General features: G+C 43.4%; 2 protein-coding genes and 2 non-coding genes across 6 annotated transcripts in view; 3 read left to right on the plus strand and 1 right to left on the minus strand.

Annotated features, from left to right (window-relative positions):
* Positions 1-688: 688 nt before the first annotated feature.
* Positions 689-20,296, minus strand: RAD51C (RAD51 paralog C). 3 transcript variants are annotated; one of them, XM_086763231.1, is made up of 9 exons: positions 20,175-20,296; positions 18,030-18,288; positions 17,605-17,771; positions 16,172-16,305; positions 13,270-13,401; positions 10,896-10,962; positions 7,285-7,345; positions 4,689-4,749; positions 689-995 (listed from the first exon to the last, which is right to left on the minus strand). In XM_086763231.1, exons 1-9 carry the CDS (start codon positions 20,290-20,292, stop codon positions 891-893), a joined length of 1,104 nt encoding a protein of 367 aa, XP_086619357.1. In that variant the 5' UTR covers positions 20,293-20,296; the 3' UTR covers positions 689-890. The 3 variants fall into 3 exon arrangements, with proteins under 3 accessions (XP_086619357.1, XP_086619360.1, XP_086619359.1); XM_086763233.1 differs by having other exon boundaries at positions 930-995; positions 4,657-4,749; XM_086763234.1 differs by lacking the exon at positions 4,689-4,749.
* Positions 20,297-21,058: 762 nt separating this feature from the next.
* The window catches only part of TEX14 (testis expressed 14, intercellular bridge forming factor), a 32,012-nt gene continuing 29,164 nt past the window's right edge, over positions 21,059-23,906 (plus strand). The window contains exon 1 of the mRNA XM_086763398.1: positions 21,059-21,194. Coding sequence (XP_086619524.1) covers positions 21,059-21,194 — 136 coding nt within the window. The remainder of the gene's footprint in view (positions 21,195-23,906) is intronic.
* LOC147598316 (small nucleolar RNA U3) lies at positions 22,087-22,298 on the plus strand. The gene has a single exon (XR_015260691.1). It is a non-coding gene; the product is annotated as a small nucleolar RNA U3 (small nucleolar RNA).
* LOC147598317 (small nucleolar RNA U3) lies at positions 23,139-23,350 on the plus strand. The gene has a single exon (XR_015260682.1). It is a non-coding gene; the product is annotated as a small nucleolar RNA U3 (small nucleolar RNA).

The raw sequence follows: 23,906 nt of genomic DNA on the forward strand, positions 1-23,906 counted from the left end.
AATCTATTTGTTTTCTCCTAATAAAAGAGGACAGATCCCCACTATGGTTTCAGTGTAAAATCATTCTTTCATCTGATTTAGATTCTGGAGCTGCTAATATATTGCTGGTGTCTAAGAAGCTTGGGTTTTCTTTTTATCAAAGCCATGAACAAAGCAGATCCTGATTACAGAACCTCCATTCTGAATGCTTTGGTAAAATAAGAACATGGAGGCTAAGGGCTATGCAGCAGTTCGGTTCAAGCTTTAGCGAGGGTAAAATATTCCTACGCTTACTAAGATAGGATCATGAAATTACCATGCTGGATTAAATCTTTTGTCCTTCAGATCTAGTCTTTCATCTCTATTGTTACCACTACAAGATAAATGAGAAGTTCAAAACAGTGCTTTGATTGTCCTTGATCAAGGACTTTGCGGCAGGTAAGGGCTAATGCCCCAATCTGGCCTAGCATTTAGGCATTTATTGTAAAACATCCCTTCAGCAGCCTTCTGTCCTGGTCTGAGGCACGTGAGCAGACTGCTGCACGAAACCTTGTTAAAATTCAGATACACACAAAACCAGATGAGTGATCAAAACCTGTGTCATTAACTGTGCTGTATTAGATGCTCGCATTTCACTGGGTTTTTACCCAGAGTGAGAGAAGTAGTTGTATTCTCCATCTCCCCCCAAAAAAGCTGAAGCCTCTTGTTATAGAAAACATAGATTTTTATTATAAAAGTAAAATTACGCCATACACAAAGGAATTTCCTGTGACAGAAATTTGCATATTGCAGTCTTAATGTTAAAATAATGTCCAGAGCAGGAATTTTCTCTCGGGCTACCTTTGGTTGCATGTTCACCATGCAATTGTTCTCATGTAGCACACATTTTTTAACATTCAACTTTTGAATCACTATTCCTTTTCCTCTTCTCTCCGTGGCCGTTTGCGAGGGTTCATTTCAGTACCTTCTGCATTTTGAGTGACAGCTGGAGGCTGCACATCTCGGAAGCCATGAGACTGTAAGATATAAACAAAATCATGTGATAACACTTCTGTGGATATAAAGCATGAGTAACTAGTTCCCAGAAAATCAAAATAAGGTATGATGCTGTCATTTATTTTAGATGAGGGGCCACAGAAAGTTTATAGACCAGACTAAGCTCAGAACTGCAAGCTTTTCAACACACATGCCAACTAATAACTGTGTTTGCTCATTTTATTTTTTAAAGTTATTTTATTTTCATCAACCAGGCTATCATTTCCATTTTACCACTAATAACCCCTATGGCTAAGAAGCACTGCTTCTCTGTAAATTAGCTTATGTTGCCTATTTAAATAAATTAAAAGCCAAATCCTTCAGCCCTTATTTAAGCTCCCACAGAAGCAAGGAGCTGACTGGATTAATAGCTTCAGTCCTTTTCAGAAAAAAAAACCAAACCTGTGAATTTCTAAAACCTAGGATATTTTTGTTTCATGTATCTACTTAATGAACTGAAAACATCAATGAGACATTGTGAGAGAAGAGCACGTCTGAATCAGTCTCTAGACTGCAAAGACTGTCCCAGCATAGTAATTTATGGGACACAATGGGATGAGAACATTTAACTGCCAAAAAGTAAATGCAGAAGTGAAAACTAGATTCTGCTTCTCACGAGAGCGCTTTAAGTGATCTATTTGGCTTATTACCATTAATATTTTCTGTTACCTTAGCTCACAATTTAATGATTTTAAAAGATTTTAAAATATGAAAGATCTGGGAAATCAGTTAGTTAAACATGTCATCAATGCAGATGGAGATACTGAGATGTCATATGAAATCTGAAACTGTCTGCCTTCCCATCTCCAGACAAATGCTGTGCAGGGAGCACTGCTGACAGCTCAGTGAAGACTCTCACTGCAGTGCAGACTTAGAGAGGAAAAGGAGTTAATCAGAAAAAGAAAGTGCTTTGGAGATCCTAAGCGCTCAGGTAGAGACAGTGTGGGGATGAGAGCATTTGGATGGGAGCATTTCAGGAAAGCCGACATTTTAGGTTGGTGCACTGTGAAAAAGCAGATAGAATTACTACCAGACATGTGACTTGTCTAAAATGCCAGTGTGTCCCATACCAATATCAACCCAAAACAAAACAAAGCCTAATCAAAATGTTTTGCTTAACTCTCCCATCTCTGTGTTTCTATTTCTAAATGCCTCACCTCACATAGCTTGCTGTTTTCAAAGGAACAAACAGCAAGACGAACCAAAAGGGCAGAATTTGTGCAGTCCCTCTGCTATTATAAGCAACTCAAGTGTTATTCTAAATAGCGTAATGGGGAATCTTCAAGTTTAGTGTTTCACTGCTGCTTGCATCTAATCTCTGCCGTTTCCCTCAGGCACAAAGGTGGATCTGTAGCCAAGAATCCACTTAATCCAGCAAGCTAGACTCCCAGCGAAAGCATTCCAATGCTTGCAAAGGCCAGAACAAGATAAAGTAGGCTGCTTAGTATGGATGTTTTGCATTTAGTTAAAGGCATGTGCCTTCTGGGCATAGCCCCTCAAAAATACAAGAATTTTGTATGTATTTGTGAAGCTTGTTAGTGGTTTTTACATGGAGAGAATGTCGCTAACGGAAACAAGGCTTAAAAAGGCTCACTGGATCTACAAAGCTCAGATAATCTATTCTCCCTTTGAGTTGTTCTTTAACATCTTCTGGCATCTAGAGACTGCATCAAGACTGACAAAGGCAGATGGCTTTATTACTTGAACAGTATTGTCACTGCTAGTCTGGCAGACCCTCCACAGTTCAGGAAAATACTGACAATTCCTACCCAGGATATAAATCCTGTGTCTCTATCTTTCATGATTAAGTCATAAGACCACATTACTTGGGAAATACAGGTGAATCAGATGATCTACTTACTCCCTTGTGCATAAATTGATTTACATTTCTGTACTCTGCATTTAAGAATGAATCCTTATCAGCCTGTGAAAGAAACTGTTTCATTTGCTAAGCGTTCCACAGCTTCCGTGCTTGCTCAGAGTGGTGACCAACTTGCCAGTATGCTGGAAAGGACACAACTGGAAAACAACTAGAGCTCAGTCACTTAGTTGCACACTTCTCCATCAGCTTACAGGCACTGAACAGCCAGTTTCTCAATGGTACCAAAGTATCTAATTTGCATAAGCCTAAACATCTTTGAGGATCTAGGCTTGAGGAATTTATAATTTTTTTTGTATGCTAGTTATACATAGATGTAGATCAGATTTGGAAGCATTGTAAATGTATTTACATCTTCCAGCTTAACTGCTGAGATGGGAATGAGAAACGGTAACAGCAGACTGTTACCATCAGACCTGAATTTCATGAAACAGAGATAATACATTTTTTACTTACAGAAACCATCTGCTGAAGCAGCTCTACAGGATTAAGAGAAAAAACACAGGGATAATCTTAAGTTTTAACTAATCTTTGATTAGGATACACTCTTAACTGTATTTCAAGATTGTGTGCATTCAGACAGAAGAAGAGAGCATAGCTGTTTTCTAATGCATATAAAACTGAAAGGAAAAGGCAATTAAACTGTCTAAGATAAAATCCATCTGTTTGTCAGCTGGAGAGAAAGGGCTGCACACTCACATCACATGATCCAAACAACCTTTGGATGTAGTTCCACTTAACCTTCCAGTCTTTACAGAACTAAGAAAAAAAAAAATATATATATATATATATGTACTATTTCTTCTGTCCAGGTGCATACACTCAGGAGTGCATAAAAAAAAAAAATCTGATTTTTCTTCAATAGTTTGAAGATCTCATCTTATGGCAGCATTAAAATCTGCAGGAAATGCTATGGCAACGTGTTTCCATGAGGACACACAGCAAATAGTTATGGCATGTACCTATGTATCTGACATTTGAAGATATAAGAGTCGAGTGGTGGGGTTTTTTTAAACCTAAATACAGCTCAGACAGTATGTATTCTCATTAATATGTATCTAAGCACTCCACAAAAGAACATAATCATAGGATTTAACTAGGGATGAATAAGGACTCCAGCCATAAGCTGGAAGCTCCTCATATGATTGTGACAGAAGAGAAAAATCTGTATATATTGGCTGGTCATAGGATCACCGGAGCTGTGAAAGGGACAAATACAACCTAGGTCATATCGGGCAATGTACTTAAAGCAGAGGTGTGGAAATATGTACCGCACTGGTGAGACCTCTGGAATACCATCTATGATTCTGGTCACCCTTGTCCTAGAAAGATAAACTCAACTGGAACAGAAAAGAGCCACTAGGGAAACAACAACCTACTTGACAAGGGAGAAAACAGCTTGGCTTGTTCAAGTCTCCCAAAATGAAGGCTCAGAGAGTGCATGATTGTTCTCTGTAATTGCACTTAGGCCAAAAGTTAACATCAAGGGCAGATAAAATAAGCAGTACTAGCACAAGAACAGATGGGGACAGGCTGCCTGTAAATTTGATCTGGAAATGAAAATGTTTTAACTCTAAGAGGACTAACATGCTGGTCATTTTTCTAAAGAGAAAAGATGCAAAATATTCATAAACCTGGAGACATCTCACTGTTTCTGGTTACCTTCAGATGGCAACTGAAAGGCAACACAAAGAAAGCAAACAGCATTCTCAGATTTGTCTCTGTGTCTGAAAACTCCTTTACAGCTAACAATTTGCTCCCACCTCTATATCTCCATCTCAAAAGAAATACTAACTGTAATGTGATACGGTATGGTCGCCTCCTTCTGACTCGGTGATTTGTACAACGTTGCCAACCTGGTTAAACAAAAAAACCCAGATAATTATGATTAGTGAATACAATAGTAAAAATTCCATGTAACCAAACGACCAGATCCAAATTTTCCCCACAATCATGGGGTAGGTGACCAGTGGAATTCTTTGTATGTATTTTCATATAGGCCATTTAAATGCCTAAATTCCCATCCTTACATGACCTGTCAGCTCAAATACAATGCAGACTTACTAAAAGAGTGAGTGATTAATTAGCCTTATTTCATCACAGTATTTGATCACATTTTTTGAACAACATTCCTTATGAATTAATTCCAAATGCCATTTTTCCTAAAATGCAAACAAAAAAGGTTTTGAGCACAACTTTTTCCTACTCCATTAAGTAATCATTTGTTCATTGACCTCTTCAAATACTTCTAGGGAGGTTTTTTCTAGAGATTTCACACGGCTGTCAATGTAACCCAGTGGATGGAGAAGGAGAATAAGGTGTTCTATTTCTGAGCCTGACCTTGCCATTGACATACAGAATAACCTTGAGAAAATTGTCTCCCTTGTATTTCTCCTCTAACATTTCCTTGATTTTGTGCATTTAGACTCTAAGCGATGCATCTTGATTTGTGCTTATCTATTGGGCACCTCGCCCAACAGACGCTTGCATAATACAGACACAAGACTGCAAAGCAGCTCAAAAGCAAGGGATTTTTTCAACCAGTCCCGGGGTTGCTAGTCTGCGCCATGCCCACCTCCCCAGAACTTACACTTATGTAAAACTAACATAGAAAGTGTTCTGCTCTCTGTATCAAGACAGCCTGCCAAAGATCCTGTTAATTATTTTTGGGTTCTTTTACCTCCCTGAGGTGCCATTCTATTAGAGAGCACGTAATTACAGCCTGAGGAACACTGCCACTTCATATTAGCTACACAGGGAATTCCTCAGAACATTTAAGTGGTGGGTTACACTTTACAAAATAGCCTAAATCTGAAGCTGCAGAAGCCATGCTTTTACAAACGCTCAGCTGGAGCTCTGCTGCATGCCTCTGACTCAACAGGATCTTTCCTCACAGCCATGAGAACCCTTATAATTAAGCTCTGACATTTTCAGTTGTAGAGAGAAAGAAAAAGACAGGTATCATATTTGGCCAAAGCACAATTTTAAAAAAAAAAAAAAAAAAAAAAGGTTGATGGATTCTCAAATGGTCATCTTTGTGCCTCAATAACCTAATATAAAAACAAGAACAACAAAACCACAATGGATCATCAATATAGGTAGTTCATGTAAAAATGCAGCAGAATCTATCTATTTCTGCTTTTTACAGATGGGCAGTTGTAACCAGAATTGCTGTGCTTCTGCAGGCCCCGCTCCATGTTAGCTGCATATTTAGAACAGTAAATAAAACATGTTTGTCTTTCTTGACTTGCTTTCTGGAACTACAACCTTCCTAGCTGTGTTGCAGAAGAAAAAAGTTCTTTAGTTTTGATATATAAAATTAACTTTTGTTCACTCTGCAACACATTATGTTGATGCAACTTCTCTCTTATAAAGGCTGTTAACTAATCAGTGATGTTAATTTAGTTCCAAACTAAACAGCCTGCTGTAAACATTCTGCATTGCCTTCAAACTTAGAATTTAAAAACCAGAACTCCACAAGAAAGTGTCACTGCATTTCTCTTTCAAGTTTCACAAGCAAAACTATGAACAACAATATTCCAGTAGCATTTTTGTTTGCTGTTTGCAGAAGATTAGGGAATTGAAGCAAGGCTTCTTAATCTCAAATTGCTGCATTGTGATACTATATGCAAGACAAATTTAACTGACCAGGAAAGAGAAGTGAGCTTGCAATACAGTGAAGATGGGGGGAAAAAAAGAACCAGGAAACAGAAAATATCTCATTGCAACAGACAGAATTTCATACTGTTTTTAGAAAGGTCATTCCTTTGGGCTTCTAAAATCAGCTTTCATAAGTCAGCTCTACACTGGGGGTAAATGCAGCTCTCTTTTTACCTCTCTGCAGGTCACTATAACTTGGTATCTATCTGCATAGCTGTCCAGTTTTGCAGAACCATCCTGCTGCACTCAAAAGCAGAAAGGTCCAATGACTGCCCCGGAGTCTCAAGGGTTCGTAGGCCTGTGGTCTGTCCTGTGCTCCTGAGAATCACTACCTAGGTGGAAAGCCGTCTTTGGTATCTTTGGCTTTGGAGTCACCGGGGCCTAAAAGACTGAAGCAAAGAAATTCTACTCCCTGCTTACAAAATGCAGATAGTTAAAAAAAAAACCCCAACTATTAATTCTGTTAAGACATGGCATCTTGTCAGAAAGAAAGTACAGCACTGCAGCAAGCTGACCATGGTGAAAAAGAGGAGTATGACAGTTTAGCCCACGCTGTCTTAGGCTGAACTAGAAAGCTCTTCTTGAACCTCAGTAGTCTGGGATATGGAAGACCAAGGGCAGAAGTCAAATTCAAATCCCTGCTTGGCCACTAGGGCCAGTCTGAAAAAGATTCTCAAAAGTCTCACTTCTCAGTATTATGATGTACCTTACTGCCCTCCACTTTCACTTACCTCTGACTGTTGTCCCAGTGAAAGATTAAACGGACGGTAGCAGCATGGCCCCAGCTTTCTCCTGGGTGACACAAAATGACAAGCCACGTTATTTATCTCCTATAAAAGCAGCATCATCAGTAAACTAAACTGAAATTAGACCAGTCTTCCAAAAAACCTCACAATTAAAACATACTAAAAACATTAAAACACACATACCTTTCTTGCAGTGACAAATCACATCTTTTTCACATGTGCAAGGATTTCACAAATGGCTTATGAAATAATCTGAGACAAGGAGTAACCTCTGTACTCCACTCACAGTGTGTTTTATAGAAAGCTTGATGCAATACTTCCATATTTGTCGCAAGATTTTTTATATACCTAATAAAGGACAAGTACTAGCCAAATCTTGAAAACAGGCAGCGTGAAGAAAAGATTTTTCTAATTACTACTGAAGAAGTCTAGTGAGTATGTCTAAATCCTACTTCAAAATAGCAATATTCTGTCTCTCGGGCATAATTATAAGCAAACATCATTCCCTTTGGGATACAAGCGTTGGGAGAAAGTCAATGATTATTAAAGTATTAAGGGCCCCTGAAGCAGTCTTCTGCTTCTGACAGCAAAATGCAAAAGAACACAACCAAAAGCAAGGGGCGGGGGAGTGTGGAGTAAAGAGAGAAGGAAGTTTGGATTGCTGTCCTGTTTCAGGGGAAGCAGTTCTGCTGTTTCAGTTCACACCTGACCACAAGCTCAGTCAATTTATAGACAGTTTTATTGGGTGTTTTCCTCTGTTTAGCCCAAGAGACAGTCAGTAGTCCAAAGATGGATTGCATTTTAAAACAGTCATTTTGTTTAAGTGCTACAAGCTCTCCTATTCACCTGCACACAGCCCTGTAACTTCTGAATGATTCGCTCCTCTCCATCACGTCACCAGCCCCACATGCCCCATGTGCACTGCTATTCATTATAGCACAGAGAAGAAAAAAAATGATTCAACTGCAATGAAGACCTAGACCTTCTAGGCATCTTGCCAGACCTTGCTCCACTATATTTAAGTTGAGATTAAAGATTCTGGCTATCAGATACGGTTCCGAGTCGGAGATCAAAACGCTTTTTACAATGGGTATAAATTCCACACCAGGATGTTTCCAACTGTATCGGAGAAAAATGCTACTGTAAAAGGAGATATTTCTGAGTTAAACTGGCTGTAGATTAATATTTGACCTCCTTTCTAAATATATCCAGCAGAAATGTCTAGGAATACCCAGCTTAGCTAGCACTAGTGGGAAAGAAAGCTGTCCCCTTCATAAAGCTCTTGACTTAATACCTTGCAGCATCTGTGCTTTTTTTTTTTTTTTACAGTTAAGAACATCTCTTCTGTCTCTTCTACTAGGAAGCTGAAAAAGAGTTGAGTGATTAATGCTCTTGTGAAATCTAGAAAAGGCTGTTTCTAAGGCTTACCAATCAATGGGGAAAAAACCTGTTTAGGAAGGCAATAGCATTGATTTTACTTGGGGTTTTGCTGCTGACCCCTCCTTCAGTAGCTCCTTTGGCTACAACCAACCACGGAGGAGTAGGAGGCTCTTTAGCCTTTACGATGAGACTGTTGAAACAGCATCCCTTCAGATTGAGTTGTAAAAAGCACCTTGTAATCCACCAGCTCAATACTCGCACCAAGTCTATGGAATAAATTCACATCAAAATGAAAACAGCTTTGTACCACTCTGAAACGCTCAATTTGAGATATCGCTGTTTAGGATGAGGGGAGTATCTCTTAGCTTAAATATTTTACCAACTGGTACAAGCTTTAATTTTAGCAAGAGTACACTCTACTCAGTTTAATGATACTGTGTGGTTATACACATGTTCTGGTGAGCGTCACCATCAATTTATGGTCAATATGAGGTTATGTCAAATTAAATGTTTGTAAAAGAAAATATGCACAAGACAATACGTGGTGTCTTTGAATTATAACCTACTCTGAATGTCTTTACATTCTTTACTGTCCCTATGACTTAGTAAACACTACAGCTCTCAAACAATGCTGGCTTTTTAAAAAAGACATAATTTATTAGCTTTAATTGAGTCTGTAGCCAGAAAGTCTGCCAAAAATAACACATCAGAGACCAAGAGGCAAAAATGACAGAAAGGGTCAGATGCTGGAAGCTGGGTCTTTATCTGCACGCACAGCTCAAAATTCCACATTCTTCACATTCTCGAAGGAGATGGTCTGTATTTGTTCATTTTATCTTACATCTGTGCCTGTACAGACACTGAGAACATCTTTGCCTTTGTACTGTCCCCTTCTTCTCCCTCCCTTCAGAACAAGGGAATCATTACTTAGTTCACAGAAACTGAAGCCGTGGACAAAGAATTTGTGCCCTTTAAGTACATCATAAAATAATACAAAGTTACAATCTGAAATAAGATTTAAACACTGAGCTTTTTCTTAATTTGTCAAAATCTCTACTTCAGAAGAGCTGTTCTATTTTCCCCTGTGACCTCAGCAGAAGAGTCTATACAAGGTACACTGCTCATTACAGGGCAAAATGGAGCAGCCTGTAAAAAACACTGCAACTCACTCTGGGCAGGCTGTACCTGAGGATCCCACACAGAACTTCCCTCTACATCACAATGTGGAGAGCAACGGATAGAGAGTTCCAGCCGTGCAGCAAATACACCTTTGCAAATAATTAATAGAACATGTTCAAGTGTAATGGCAAAATAAACAATTTAAACTGTTTGGGAGAGGCAGTGAATGATTCTCAGAGAATTTAGGAAACTACAGCATAGTTTGAGGTGTGCAGCCATTAAACTGTGTTCGTCTGTTAGTGCTTTAACCTGTTCATCACTACCTTCCTACTGAGGTTTACTGCCCCCAGTTCTATCCCTACATCTTTTGCATGATCATTCACTAGCCAATTTCAATTTAAATTACCTGATTTATCAGAGGTTCACTTACTATTTAAATAGCTCAAGCTTACCTGGCCCACTTTTAGCAGAAATGGATTGGGAGACAATCACATAAACAGCTCAGCCAGGACACAGGATGCGGCAGTGACCTCTAGCAGGGGTAGTGGCCTCCTTAGCTGACACAGCTGCAGCTGAATAGAGGTAACTCCACAGCCTAAGATCCTCAGGGGAAGGCTGCAATACATTAGCTGCACGTCTAAAAACCTAGATATTCAGAGTTCTTAGTACCTAGTGCTTCCTCTTAAAGGGTGCTTCAGTGTCTTAAGGAGTACTGATAGATCTAATATCAAGTTTGGTATTTAAAATTTTGGTTTAAAAAGGAAAAAAACATCCAGCAACACTCTCAATCAGTGTGCTTCTGCAATCTGAAAATTTCATGAATTTAAAAAATATTTGTAATCTCTTTTCAAAAATCTAACCAGGAGTCTAATCTGCACACCATGTTTGAATTTAGAATAAAATTTGATAGTTGCTAATTACAGTGCTGACATACACAAGCACTACTGCAGAGTTCCATGATGCTAGCAGTTCCAGATGGGTCTAATAGTTTCACCATGAGTTCAGCAGCTTCATTTTCTTTGTATATGATGCCAAAAGACAGGAAATAATATATTGGAAGATTAACTCAGTTGTCAACTTACAAGCTAAACACCTACCTAAAGCAGGTACCAGTGTAGACTGGCTTTGTCCGATCCTTGTTGTCATCTGGTTTGTCAGAACTACCTAAAAGAGGAAACAAAAGTAAACAAACAGGGAAATATCTAGAAAAGCAGCATACTGGTGGGAGGGAAAAGAGGGATTTTTCCAAAAAACGTTTATCAAGTACTCAGGCAAAACTCTTGCCTACTGTAATGAAGCTTTCACATTAACAATAAGAAACTGTAAAGGTGCCTCATCTTTCCTCAGCAGCCAAAACAAAATAAGAGAACTCTACTAAATGTATTTTCAATTTCAATAGAAGGTAGATTTCTTTCATTCAAGACTTTATATAAACCTACATTTCTCTCTTCCCAAGGGATGCAAACTCTACACAACTTGTGTATGCCGCTTTATTTGTACTAAAAACTGTTTGGAACTGGGTTTAGATGTGCATGACTTGTACTAGCCCTCTATAAAGAGATAGATTTCAGTCACTGTGGCATAAATGAACTTGGTGGTGCAGCTGAAAACATGCATAAGCCTAGTGATTAACAGAATTTCTGCACCTTGTAGTCTAAAAGTGCGCAAGTGGGTACAATACAAAGCAGAATGAAAGTGAACAGACAGAGCGGGGGAGTGTTTTCGCAGCACAAATCACTCGTAGGAGGCTCACAGACAGTCTAGGTTACATCCCTGGTAGAAGTGGGGGTGGGTGAGACAGAAAAGAGCCAGGAATATTAATTGCAAAGTTCATTAAAAATGAAAAATAAAAAATTGTACCTATCTTAATCTCTAGGGGTTTTCATTGTTTGACATGCTTGTAGAATTCTTGCTTGAACAGTTAGAAAAGCGTGTTAGAGCAAGCAATTCCATTGAGCACACAGGGCACACACTAAGAGCTGAAAGCCCCAAGACACATATTGCATAATTTAGAGAAGTAACTCATCATATACAGATGATGACAGCCCCAAATAGGCTCCCCATCTCACTGCTGAAGTAAGGCTGGTCTGGGCATCCTAGTACAGCCCACTGAGTTCAGCTTTAGAAACTAAAGAACTTACTTCCTACCATATCAGAACACTCAGACTGCCCAGCTTTGCTGCTCCACAAGCAATCTCTGGCACACAAACTGAATTTAGACTGCTTACAGCTACATGAAACTAACTCAAAAACTAACAAGAGGGCCACTCCGAGCTAAATAATTTCTGAAGCTTTCTGGTTGATCACTTCTTTAGTAAGTGTTTATTTAGCAAGTGTTTGTACTAAACTGCTCACTTGTTCAATAGAAATAAGTTATATATGCTTCCCTTGACCAAAGAAAAAAAGGCTGTACAATGACAGCTGCTTCTGTTCAAGGTCACCAGGTACTCGATTTATGAGGGAAAGCACTCAGTAACCTGAAGGCTGTGCAAATCAAGCAGTCGTACAACATTCATCTCCCGTGGTGCCCACACCAGCAGGAAGAAGCTTCATAATTCACGTCAGGGAGAGAGGGTTCGCTTTCAGCAGCAAGCCCAATCGCCTAACCCAGGAGGAATGTCGAGCTGTGCTCTTTCCCTTCCTGCAGCTATCAGAGGAAGCACAAGGGGAGGCTTATTTTTAGCAGTTATGAACAAAAGCCAATTGTGCGAGAGAGTTGTGGGTGACAAGGCTGCAAGTCACCTGGAAACAGTTACAGGGACAAGCACCATTTTGAGACTGTGTGAGCTCCAATTCCTGAACAATGCTTTTTCTGTGCTGTAAAAGACTTGCCAAAACAACTTCTGGAACAGATGTAGCTTCTGAGTGCCATCTGCTGGCTATGCGGCTGCAGATTTGCTGGCCTCCATATTGGCGTAAATGACGTAGAAACAATACGCAGGAAGGAAGCTGTGGGTTTCCATGGATGCCAGAAGAGCAAGCCAAACTAGCAGATAAAGTGGTTTTCCTCCCTAAGAACAGTTCCTCCACTAAGACAGTGGTTTATTTTTAAATGAAGAGTGGAAAATTGTCTTGGAACTACTAAATACTCTGATGTATTTTAATGTGTGCACTCTGTAGGTAAAAGTCACCAAGGGAGCATTCCTTGTCCAACCAAGTCATTAAAGAAGATGATGTGACATCATGATGTGCATGACAAATTTATATGCTATCATTTAATTAAGATCCACTGGATGATTTTAATGCATATTTTACTTATTTTGGCAAGTCTAGGAGTTTTCTACCTGAACAGTTTTGCCTGTGTGATCCATCTATATTTACTAACCAAAACGGCAAACACAAACATAGAAGACATTCTTCCCGTTTTATTTTACTATTTAAAGACAATCACAAATCACATTTCCTTAATTCTTTGTAATGTATTTATTCCAAAGTAGCATCTTTTGTGATTTAAACCTGCCCCAGACTTACCGCTGATTTGTGATCATTTGCTATGATGATCAGCTGTTGTGCCAGGCCGTTCAAAAGCCTGGTTCGAAGAGAGAGGTCCTCAAAGTCATGGCGAAAAGGAAATGCAATTCCATCAACTACCACCAGTCGGACCTAAACGCAGAAGAAAAGGAAAAACTACCATTACTATCCTACAAACCAAGGACAAAATGCAGTAAGACCTCTTTTTAAATGCACTGGAATGTTTTATACAAAGTGATGGCAGTCTTTTATTGCGTACTCAGATACGCATGACAGCGTAACACCTATTGCCTCTCTCTCTGTATCGAAGACGGTCAGCACTCCACAGGAGTGCAGGGTAAAGCGACTCAAGCTCCTAACACACCAGTACGCTTGCTAAGTGCAGTACTGCATTATGCATAGATACCAGCTCAGAACGTAGCTACACTAGCTTAAACAAAACACTGCACTAAGCTGTCCCATTAGTTAACTCAGCACAGAGCTGCCCTTCCGACTGTTTCCAGTTTCACTCACTCACTTACAGCTAGCTGACATCTCTGCAGCACCTGGTACAGAATACAAAATAACAAAGCTGGACTTAAAGCCTTGCAGAACAGAAGCTAGATTTAAAAAATCATTAAACATTAGAATTGTACTTCAATTACAAACACTAATTTATTTCACCTTCTCCCTCAAAAAATAAAATCCAAACCAAAAGTAAAATACATGCTGTCTGCAGTCACTGTTAAGATAACTCATCTGATTCTAAGGCTCATATCAGTGATCTATCTTAGAAACATGGATTTTAACAGATGCTTAAAGATATTCCAGACACTGTGCAATGGAGCTGAGTATCTGTCTTGCCTGAAGATGTTTGCTGTGCTGAATTATTTCTTTTGTAGCAATCATTAGCTGAAGCTAGAGCACAATGCTGCCGCTGGCTCATCACCCTCAAGACACTATATAAGCATTAGTCTGGGATTTTTATTTATTCTAACTTGATTTGCTGCAGCTGTTTTGATAACCCAAGTTGTCTGAAATGCAGAAGGGAGATGGATAGTCTTACAGTGTTCGCGTGATCAGCTGTCACTCAAATTCCAGGTATCTACAAGTTCTTGCATTAATGCACAAGATAACAACTTGGAAACAACACAAGAAAACTGATATTCTGTATTATTGATTTAACTCATTACTGGGAAGTAGCTTTGTGACTGGAATATACAAGGCTGCGGCAAACATCATTCCATGAAATGGCCCTGGCCCTCCAACTGAGAAAAAAATAATCTGTATTTGAAAAAGAAGATTAAAAAGTTAAAACTGAAATAAGATATTCTTCTTTTTCTCATTTTTCCTCCTCCTTGCAAATTATTGTCTATGAGCCTGTACATCTTCCTCATGTATAATTTTTTTACTTTAAGAACAATCAGTTTAACAGGATAAACATGACTCATGCTAGAAAGAAATGTCTACATAGTTATATAACTTGCCTATCAGATGAATATGTCCAGGTAGGATGCAATCTAGTTTATTTTCTCCCAGTTGGACTTGATACAGAATAGGAAACAAGTAGACTTGAAGTATTCAAAAGTAGACTATATCAAGAAAGCTTAGTAACATATGCCTTCTCCATGTCAGTTTGTCTCTAACAGACCTTAAAGAATTATGTTTATTATGAGAAGAGTATTTTATAACGTAGTCTTTTTCATATTATTGCTCTTTCTCATATTATTAACAAGACTTAAAACTAATCCATACTACTTAATTACACTCTCTACAACTATGTATCTCTCAAAAATCCCCTAAAACCTGGAGGTTTCCTGTGGTCCCAGTCTCAGCTCCAGGTCTGCACAGAGGGATCAGACTAATTTTAATGAGAGCTGGACTGCAACGAGCAATCTGTCAAGTCACTTGCAGCCTGTCCAAGGAATCACCAGAAGGTCTTACGGTTCTCCTGCAACCTTCAGTATTTCAGGCTCCAGGCCAAGCACAGATAATCGGCACAGATGGTACCAGAGAACTGCAGCCCAATGTAACTGCGCTAATGAAGCCATGTACTTTCCACAAGAGCAAACACAACAGGGCACCGTTAGTACCTGGCAGAGAAAGGGAAATAACCAGACTACACTAACCAAAAGTAAGACTCCCATCTGTGCTTGCAAGAACATAACAGCTTCCAAAAATTGAAGCTGTATGGAAAAGACAATCTAACTAAACAACACTGGTTTGTGCTCTGTTAGAAAAAGGCACAATTCATCTTCTCCCAGTCCTGTTAGAGAGGGATCTGCTGTGCAGAATCTGGAAATCTGGAAGGGAGGTGGTGAAAATCTGCCTTACAATAGCATTTCACCAAGACATGAGGTATTAGGAAACTTTTTGGCTGTAGCCCACCCAAGAGTCAAGCTGCAGGCTCTGGCTGCTTGTAGCACCAGAAGATGTACTGGAAAGAAGAGTCACTTTCTGGACGCCAAGATGGTGCAGGATGCTTCTGGTCCTCAGTGATCTTCTAGGACAAAAAAAATGGCACTAAGCCTTTCTGATCCCCCCGCATGACGGTCAGCACATGCACATCTGGCTCAGACACTCTTTTGTAAAGCAGTTTTGTGATGATTCATAACTCAGCGCTCATAGAAATGTAACATGTGGCAACATAGGTCCAGTATCCTCACCTCAAAGTGGAGATTGAGGATGATGGCAGCAGTGGTAGCAAAAGAAAATTACTCTCAAGAGCAATTGAGACGGTAATGAAAATGCAAACAAGGAAGCACGCGTTACATTTGTACTCTGACATCAGCCAATACATTACTGCCAAGCTGATGAGGTACCAAGGTGTTACTTGTGTTACTATTATACTGGATAAGCATCCCTGAAAATCTTTACTGTGAAGATGAGTCATATCTTCTGGTAAGTCTGCAACAACCCTTACCTTTGAATGCTCTGAAAGAAAGTCTGGGAGGAGGTAGACCTGTGCAAGAAGCTCTATGTAGTCACGGCAACGGAAGTAATATATGTGAGAAAGGATACTTTCAAGAGAGAAAGTCTCCAAAGCTTTTAAATGATCTGAGAACAAATAAACAGATGAGTAAATGAGTCAGAAGTCTGTACTAGCATATTGCTACTTTCATCATTCTACCAAACTATGCCTTCCACATATAGCAACAGCAAAACCCCCAGGAACAGAAACAGTAAAGGTAAAGAGTGTAGAAATACGCTTTCCATCTGGCCTGAAAGTCAAGGAGGTGGTGAGCAGATGCTATCTCAGCATTTGCACACAGATACACCGAAACCTCCAAGGGAGTGCTCCAAAAATGAAAAATTTATTTCTGAAAAAAAAAAAAAAAAAGAAAAAATAGAAAAAAAAAAGATAGAACTTTTCCAGTAAATCATTTTCAAGCCAGAACACCACCAGAGGACAACAATGACTATTAATCATCCATTGTTTAATGTACAGGCAGTAGCTCATTTAATACGGTGTCCTTTACATCTGTTCAAACAGACGTTTGTTGCATAAGATGCTCTAAGAGTAATATAAAAATTGTGTCAGTACCCCTAACACGCTGATGACTTACTGACAGAGCAAAACTCTTCATTAAATACAACCTGGCTATATTGGCCTTATGAAGGAGCTGAATTCCAGCTACAGTTTTACAATACAAGGCTTCAGCAGCAGCACTGCCTTAAGAAATTCTGCCTTTCCTCAGCTGCTCTTCCTGCCCCCGCGTTGGAGCACATTATCCCTCAGTTTTTCGGACAGAGTTGTGTTTGGGTTTTGCTGTAAATTTAATCATTTAAGGTGATCTGTGTTAAAAAAAAAATTTAAAAAGCTAAAAAATCCACACACCTAAAAAGCCAACAAATCATCATGTAGAAAAAGAATTATTAAGCTGATCTTAAAGCAAATCAGCTCAGACTGCAGCAGAGCTCCACAGAGGGCTCTGGGGAGATCTTATAGCTGTCTTCCAGTACCTGAAGGGGGCTTATGTGAAAGATGGGGAGAAACTCTTTAGCAGGGTCTGTTGTGACAGGATGAGGGGTAATGGTTTTAAAATAGAGGGAGGTAGATTCAGACTTGATATACAGAAATTTTTTTTTTTACGCTGAGGGTGGCGGAACACTGGAACAGGTTGCCTGGAGAGGTGGTGGATGCCCCATCCCTGGAAACATTCCAGGCCAGGTTGGATGGGGCTCTGTGCAATCTGATCTGGTTGGAGATGTCCCTGCTCCTGGCAGGGGGGTTGGACTGGGTGGCAAGCCAGCACTGCTGCTGAAACCCTCAAACTGTAAAACTGCAGCCTATGAAACACTCGTTACACTCAGATCCCAGTCTACCAGGCAGAAAGAAACAACTTGGCAACGTACCTTCTTCTTGATGAGCTTCAGCAATAAGCTGGCAATGCTGCACACAGGCAGTTGCAATATCCACTACTCTGTCCACCATAAAACTTCCTTCAGTGTCAATGAACACGGCTTCTCCAGCTACGCCTCCAAAGCATTCTGGGATCTGTACGTCTACTGCCAACTGCATACTGCCATGGGAAACAGGAAAAAGATAAATATTTACAGCACAAAGCTCTTCCCTCCCAGCTCACTCCTAAAGTGACATTTCTGCTGAGGAATACATGGAACAGGAAGCAGTACAGCCACTACCATGGTTATAGTTATAAAGTGGTAGAAGAATCAGAATTTGCAGCCATGACAACAAGAAAAATAAACTCTCTTCATAGTTAAATTAAACAAAGAAAAGTGATTCTCAGTTGCACAAAAGTAATCTGAAGAGAAAATACCATAGCTGTGTTTTCCCAACTCCAGGTGCTCCACAGATCTCGGTGATTTTTGTTAGTTGCACACCACCTCCCAGAATATTGTCTAGTGCTGAACAAAAGGTGATGATGAAGCTCTGGGCTTGCTCCTCCTCCAGAAGTTCCAGTGCTGTGCACTTTCTGATGGGGCCTGATCCCGTAGCAGTCCTTGCTGCATCCCCATGACATTCCTTCCTCACAACCTGTAATGCTTCCAGTGCCTCTTCTTTGGAGATTCCAATTTCTAGAAGAGTCAAAATCACGAAACGCTTCCTTATTTTTATAAACAGTTATTTATTTAAAGTATGAAGAGATAATGGAACTTGTTTGACAGAACATGATCATTCTGCAGTGCAACATAAAAATATTGATCCTTTTGGTATAATGATACACAGAGCTTACCAACATCTCTGGAACTAATGATGTGATTTTTAAAAGAACTTAGAGCAACGATGCCCTGCATTCAGAATTCAAGTGACAGTAAGCTGTCTGCAAATTAAAAAAAAAATAAAAACTGCTGCTCATAGACGTGGATGAGATTGACCTATTCTGCACTGAATGTTCATATAATTTCATTTGGAGCAAATGCAGTCCCGTAAAAGCAGTGGGGTTGCAGACTGGTAAGTGACAGTGTCACCTACTGGTGGTACCCTGCATCCTCATGGCATTCCAGCACCTCGTTCCTCATTTCCAGATTTGAAACAGACCGAGTAACAGAGGCGAGATACCTGCAAATAGGCGTGCATAAAGACAGACACACAGATATCTGTCAGGATCTAGCTACTTCACTTCGATCCTCAAAGCAAAACTACTGCCACATATTATCACATAACAATGCTACTGATAATCAAAATAATTCTACACTTCTTACAGTGGCTGTGCAAATCTTATTTTAGCTTCTTGAAAAAGCTAACTTTCTGACGTCACAGAAGTTGATGTTGTTTAAAGCATGTACAATTGGGGAAAGAAGAGGAATGAGAGAGAGAGAATCCTCTGGTGGTTCTTTTTCTGTATCACATTTACACCTCTTAAGAAATACTAGTTTTTTAGCTTAAATAGCACGTTAGAAATAGTACGGATCAGTTATGATCAGTCATTTCACGTTACGATGTAGGAATCGTAGCGCAACGTTGTGTGATTTGGTACGCGCTCTGCTTAGCATTACTTACATAGCATAAGTGACTAGATTTACAGAAGCCTTAGGCTGCAAGCTATGAACCCTCACTGGATTTGGACTGAGGTTGTACTGAGGTGCATCAAGGATGGCCCTGAGACTAGCGCAAACTAGAGGACAAGGAGGCAACAGCCGCCAACAGCACCTGGATGGGCCCGACCAGCCTGACTCAGGAAATAAGGAGGCAACGCAGACGACAACAGACTGATCTCCTGTTTTCTGATCGTTCTTATTTTAATGAGTTGCAGCTATTGCTGGCTGCTGTGGCTGGACAAGGTGTGGGCAGTTAACGCTCTGTCTGGAGACAGAGAAGGAATCCAGTGAGGAGACCCCAGACCATAATTACCATTGGACCAAAAGACGCGTGAAGAGCATGTGAGGGACGGCTGCATGCCCTGTAAGGGTGTAATTGTCCAGGGATTCATTTGTTCTGGGTCCCTCTCCACACGTACCCAGCTCAAGCTGATTTTTTTCTCAGCTGTACCTTTTAAATAAACTATTTTTTGTAAGATTTGATGCCTGAGACTCTGCTACAGGTTACCTAGGGTTCGAACCTCGGGGATAACGTCGGACACCCGGATGGCCCCTGTGCTTCTTTGACACACTATTGCTCAGTGCAAGAAGGATCTTTGATCAGAATTCTTTTTTTTCCCCTCAGGCATTAAATATGTAGTTTGGCCACGTCTCCAGACTCACCTGAGGTCTCAGTGAGATTTCTCAGGGGAGCTGCCACTTCAGTACGGACCAGGTGCCTGATCAGCCCAGGCTGCTTCATACGCGTTAACCACGTAGATAAGCGAAACCCAGCTCCAACCCCATCCTCGCTAACGAGCTCCTACGAAACCTTCGCGGAAGGGAAAGGGTGAGGGACGGGCTGCGGGGGAGGCCGGCCCGGCAGGCGGCCTGCGGGGCCGCGGATCGCCGGCAGCGGGAGCGCCCCGTCCCCCCGCCGGTACCTTTGCTCAGCCCGCAGGGGCCGGTCTCCAGCAGCTCCTGCGCCGTCTGGAAGCCGGCGGCGATCAGCCTGGCCCGCAGCGCGGGGGCCAGAGGCAGGGTGCCCACCTCCCGCTGCATAGCCCCGGGGGCCGCGCCGCCCGGCCGTGTGCTAGGCCCCCGCCAAGGCCACGCCCCCCCGCCCGGGCGGGGACCGCCCCCCACGGGCGCGCGCCTCCCGGGCGCCGCGCGAGCCGCCGGCTCGGCACGAGGCGGGGAGGGGAGGGGGGGCGAGTGCGCATGCGCGGCACGGGGAGCTGCGACGCGAGGGGGAAGGTGAGCGCGTGCCGAGGGCGTTTGGGAAGGCGGCGGTGCTGAGGCGGCCGGAACGGAACGGAACGGGACAGGGACTGAGCGCAGCCTGGGGCTGGAGCAGGGGCGTGAGTTGTGGGAAGGGAGCAGAAACAGCCAAGGGGCTGCTGGGCCTGAGCAGCCCTGACCCCAGAGTGGTGTTGGCTTTGTCCTGCCTTCATCAGGTCAGTGCGGCCTGCGTGCCCTACAGGCCGTACGGGTGTTCCTGTCATCCCCCAACCCTCACCTTTCCTTTCGTCGCCTTGGGACTGCGCCTCTGCTTGGCCAGGCCTTGCCCACCAGCAGGGTCCTGTGTTGGTGTGTCTCACGGGCAGGCCTTTCCTCAGAAGGTGCAGTTGGGAGGCAGGGAGGCGGCCAGAGGGACCAGAGAGCTGAGCTGTCCTTACCCTCCATCTCAGGATCTGTCTGGAGGAAATCGTCATGGCTCATTGTGTCAGCTACTGAAGTTTTTTGAGTAAAAAAAAAAAAACTTATTTGAGCTATGATATTTTGCAGCTTCGTTAAATTTCATACCTAGTTCTGTTGAGGAAAGAAGATGGCTCATGCGCTCCCTCTTCCAATTCCCTGCCCAGTCCAGCTTGGAAGTATAAAAGGTGACTCCCTAGAAGCTCAGCTGCATGAGTCTGTCAGGCAAGGAAACTATGTGAAAGTGAAGAAGCTTCTGAAAAAAGGTAAACCCCAAGTTTAGACAAGTGCTGGCAGAAAAATTTACTTTTTCCTATATGCTTGTATTTGTGGCAAAAAGTAGTCAGCAAACTGTCTGTACAATTCAGCTTTGAGACTTAAATGTGTTTCCGAAATGTGTTATAGTCAGCCTTTTCTGGTAAGTGGCACTAATTACTGCGTTAAAAAATGATGTGAAAATAAGTAAATTGAAAATAAAACGAAGCTTTTAGTTCTCAGGTGCTCATAAGGAAATGATCGAGGTATTGTAACACTAAAATTCGGAAAGTCTCGTTTAGGAATGTACACTTTAAATAGGATTTTAACTTTAATTAGTTCTGATTGCAAAATGCTTGAGGCGTGGTTTAGATACTGGTATTTTTGACGGATTTTTAACTACATGGAAACAGGGAATTTTGTAAATGAAACCTAGGGATGCAGTTCTTCATTTTTACTATCAAGAACTTCAGTAGCACGCGCTGTTCGTAGAGGTGTGACTCTACAGCGCTGGTGGCCGGGTTTGCGAGCCGCCGCTGCCCGAGGGCCGTGTGCGGAGCGGCGCGGTGCTGCCCCCGGCCGTGGCGGGCGCCGGGCTCCGCAGCAGCCGCTGCAGGCGAGGCGGCCTCCGCGCGCCTGCCCGGCTGAGAGCGGCGCGTCTGATTGGGTGTCCGAGGCAGAACATGCAAATGAGGGGGCGTGTCCCGCGTTACGCTCCGCGCGGCCGTTCCGTGGGGCGCGGAGCGGGACCGTGGGGCGCGGGTCCGGGTTGCGGGGCGGCGGGGGTCTGGGCGGGAGCGAGAGGGGGCCCGTGTTCGGTTGCCGTGGGTGGGTGTGCGGGGTGTCCGTGTGCTGGAGGGCGGTGCGTGGCGGTGGGGCCGGGCGCGGCGGCAGTGCAAGGTTAAGACTATACTTTCAGGGGTCATTTCTGTAGTTGGTCACTAGAGGAGAGTGATCGCTCCTGATCGGCGTCACAAGCTACGAGGAGGAGCGTGGTGCTGTCTCCTGAGCGCGAAGCGGGCGGGCGGTGCTGTTTGTGCAGGGGCCGTCCGCCATTGATGACCGTTCCCGCCTTCTTCGGGAGGCTGGGAGGGAGAGAGCACAGGCTGAGTGGTTTGTGGCGCTTTTTTTTTAATGGTTGTAAGAACAGATTGGCTATTCAAGTCCTGAGCGGCAGTCTATTTATGGGAGAGGTTTCGCTCCTGCCGGGGAGGGTACAGGCGTTCTGCTACAGCAGAGCCCGAATCGGGGAGAGCCGCGCAGTTTTAGCGGTACTGCGAAGGTGTCTTAGTGCTGTCGGGGAGGACTGCCAGGCATATTGCAACCAGGGCGACTCTGCTGTCTCCCCGTCACGTTGCGCTGTCCCTGGAAAGCCCGGGGGCTTTGGATCCGCGGGTGTCGCTCGTTGGTGTTGGAGGGCGTTAGGCAGAAGCTGCTTGTTCTCAGCACAGAGCCGCCGAGCAGCGTGCGGGAGAGACGCTTCACGGGCCGCCCCAGCCGCGCTCGGAGCGGAGTGCAGGCGCCGTTGTTGTGGCGTCGGTCGCCACAGCGCCCCGGAGCCGGGCTGCGCCTGGTGCTTGAGGGAACCGTGCGCAGAGGGCGGTTTCTGGGCTGGCTTCAGTGGGTGCCCGGGCAGCACGGCTGAGGCGGTGCCCGAAGCCCTCGGTGGGCAGCGCTGGGCCGCGCGCCTGCCTGGCTGAGAGCGGCGCATCTGATTGGGCGTCCGACGCAGAACATGCAAATGAGGGGGCGTGTCCCGCGTTACGCTCCGCGCGGCCGTTCCGTGGGGCGCGGAGCGGGACCGTGGGGCGCGAGTCTGGGTTGCGGGGCGGCGGGGTTCTGGGCGGGAGCGCGAAGGGGCCCGTGTTCGGTTGCCGTGGGTGGGTGTGCGGGGTGTCCGTGTGCTGGAGGGCGGTGCGTGGCGGTGGGGCCGGGCGCGGCGGCAGTGCGAGGTTAAGACTATACTTTCAGGGGTCATTTCTGTAGTTGGTCACTAGAGGAGAGTGATCGCTCCTGATCGGCGTCACAAGCCACGAGGAGGAGCGTGGTGCTTTCTCCTGAGCGCGAAGCGGGCGGGCGGTGCTGCTTGTGCAGGGGCCGTCCGCCATTGATGACCGTTCCCGCCTTCTTCGGGAGGCTGGGAGGGAGAGAGCACAGGCTGAGTGGTTTGTGGCGCTTTTTTTTCTCTGTGTTTTAAAATTAGAGTGGTATGAGGAGAAGCAGGCCTTTCCCCCGAGCGATCTCATGCCACGGGAGGACATAGAGTATTATTCCGCCTCGCCTTCTGCTCGCAGAGCCCCTCGGTGGGTTTTCTGTCACAGTCGCAGTGTGGCCGTTCCCGGCAGGGCGGAAACAGCCAGGCGGGTTTAGGGTTTAACGTCCGGGTGGGGCGGGGTTGTTCAGGGAAAAGAAATGCTTTGAAAGTTTGTTAGTACCTGGCTGTGCAAGTTGGGAGATGATATTCTCGAGCCATCTGATGTGTAGAGCAAAGTAACGAAGCCCATGCATCCCCTTCCGAGCACCAGGCAAGAGGTGTGCGAAGTTTTTGTATTAGCTGTACCTTGTCTGTGGCTCTGCAGCACCTGGGATCTGGAGTCTCCTCGGACCCAGTTACCGTTTGAGGGGTGATGTTGTTTCAGTAGCTGACAGAGCTGCAGCCACCCTACACTGGGCGTGCCGTGCTGTGCGACCATCACGGTCCCGTTTCTGCACCCGCAGAGGGG

This window comes from Chlamydotis macqueenii, chromosome 19, assembly GCF_036417535.1.
Source record: "Chlamydotis macqueenii isolate bChlMac1 chromosome 19, bChlMac1.mat, whole genome shotgun sequence".
Taxonomy (NCBI): domain Eukaryota; kingdom Metazoa; phylum Chordata; class Aves; order Otidiformes; family Otididae; genus Chlamydotis; species Chlamydotis macqueenii.

Excerpts from the sequence above, each read along its gene's own strand:
- RAD51C (XM_086763231.1), bottom strand. The coding sequence starts at position 20,292 with ATGCAGCGGGAGGTGGGCACCCTGCCTCTGGCCCCCGCGCTGCGGGCC. Across the intron at positions 16,306-17,604 it reads TGAAGCTCATCAAGAAGAAG|ATCATTTAAAAGCTTTGGAG; the intron begins GTACGTTGCCAA and ends ATTTGTTCTCAG. Across the intron at positions 10,963-13,269 it reads CAAATGATCACAAATCAGCG|GTAGTTCTGACAAACCAGAT; the intron begins GTAAGTCTGGGG and ends TTCCTCTTTTAG.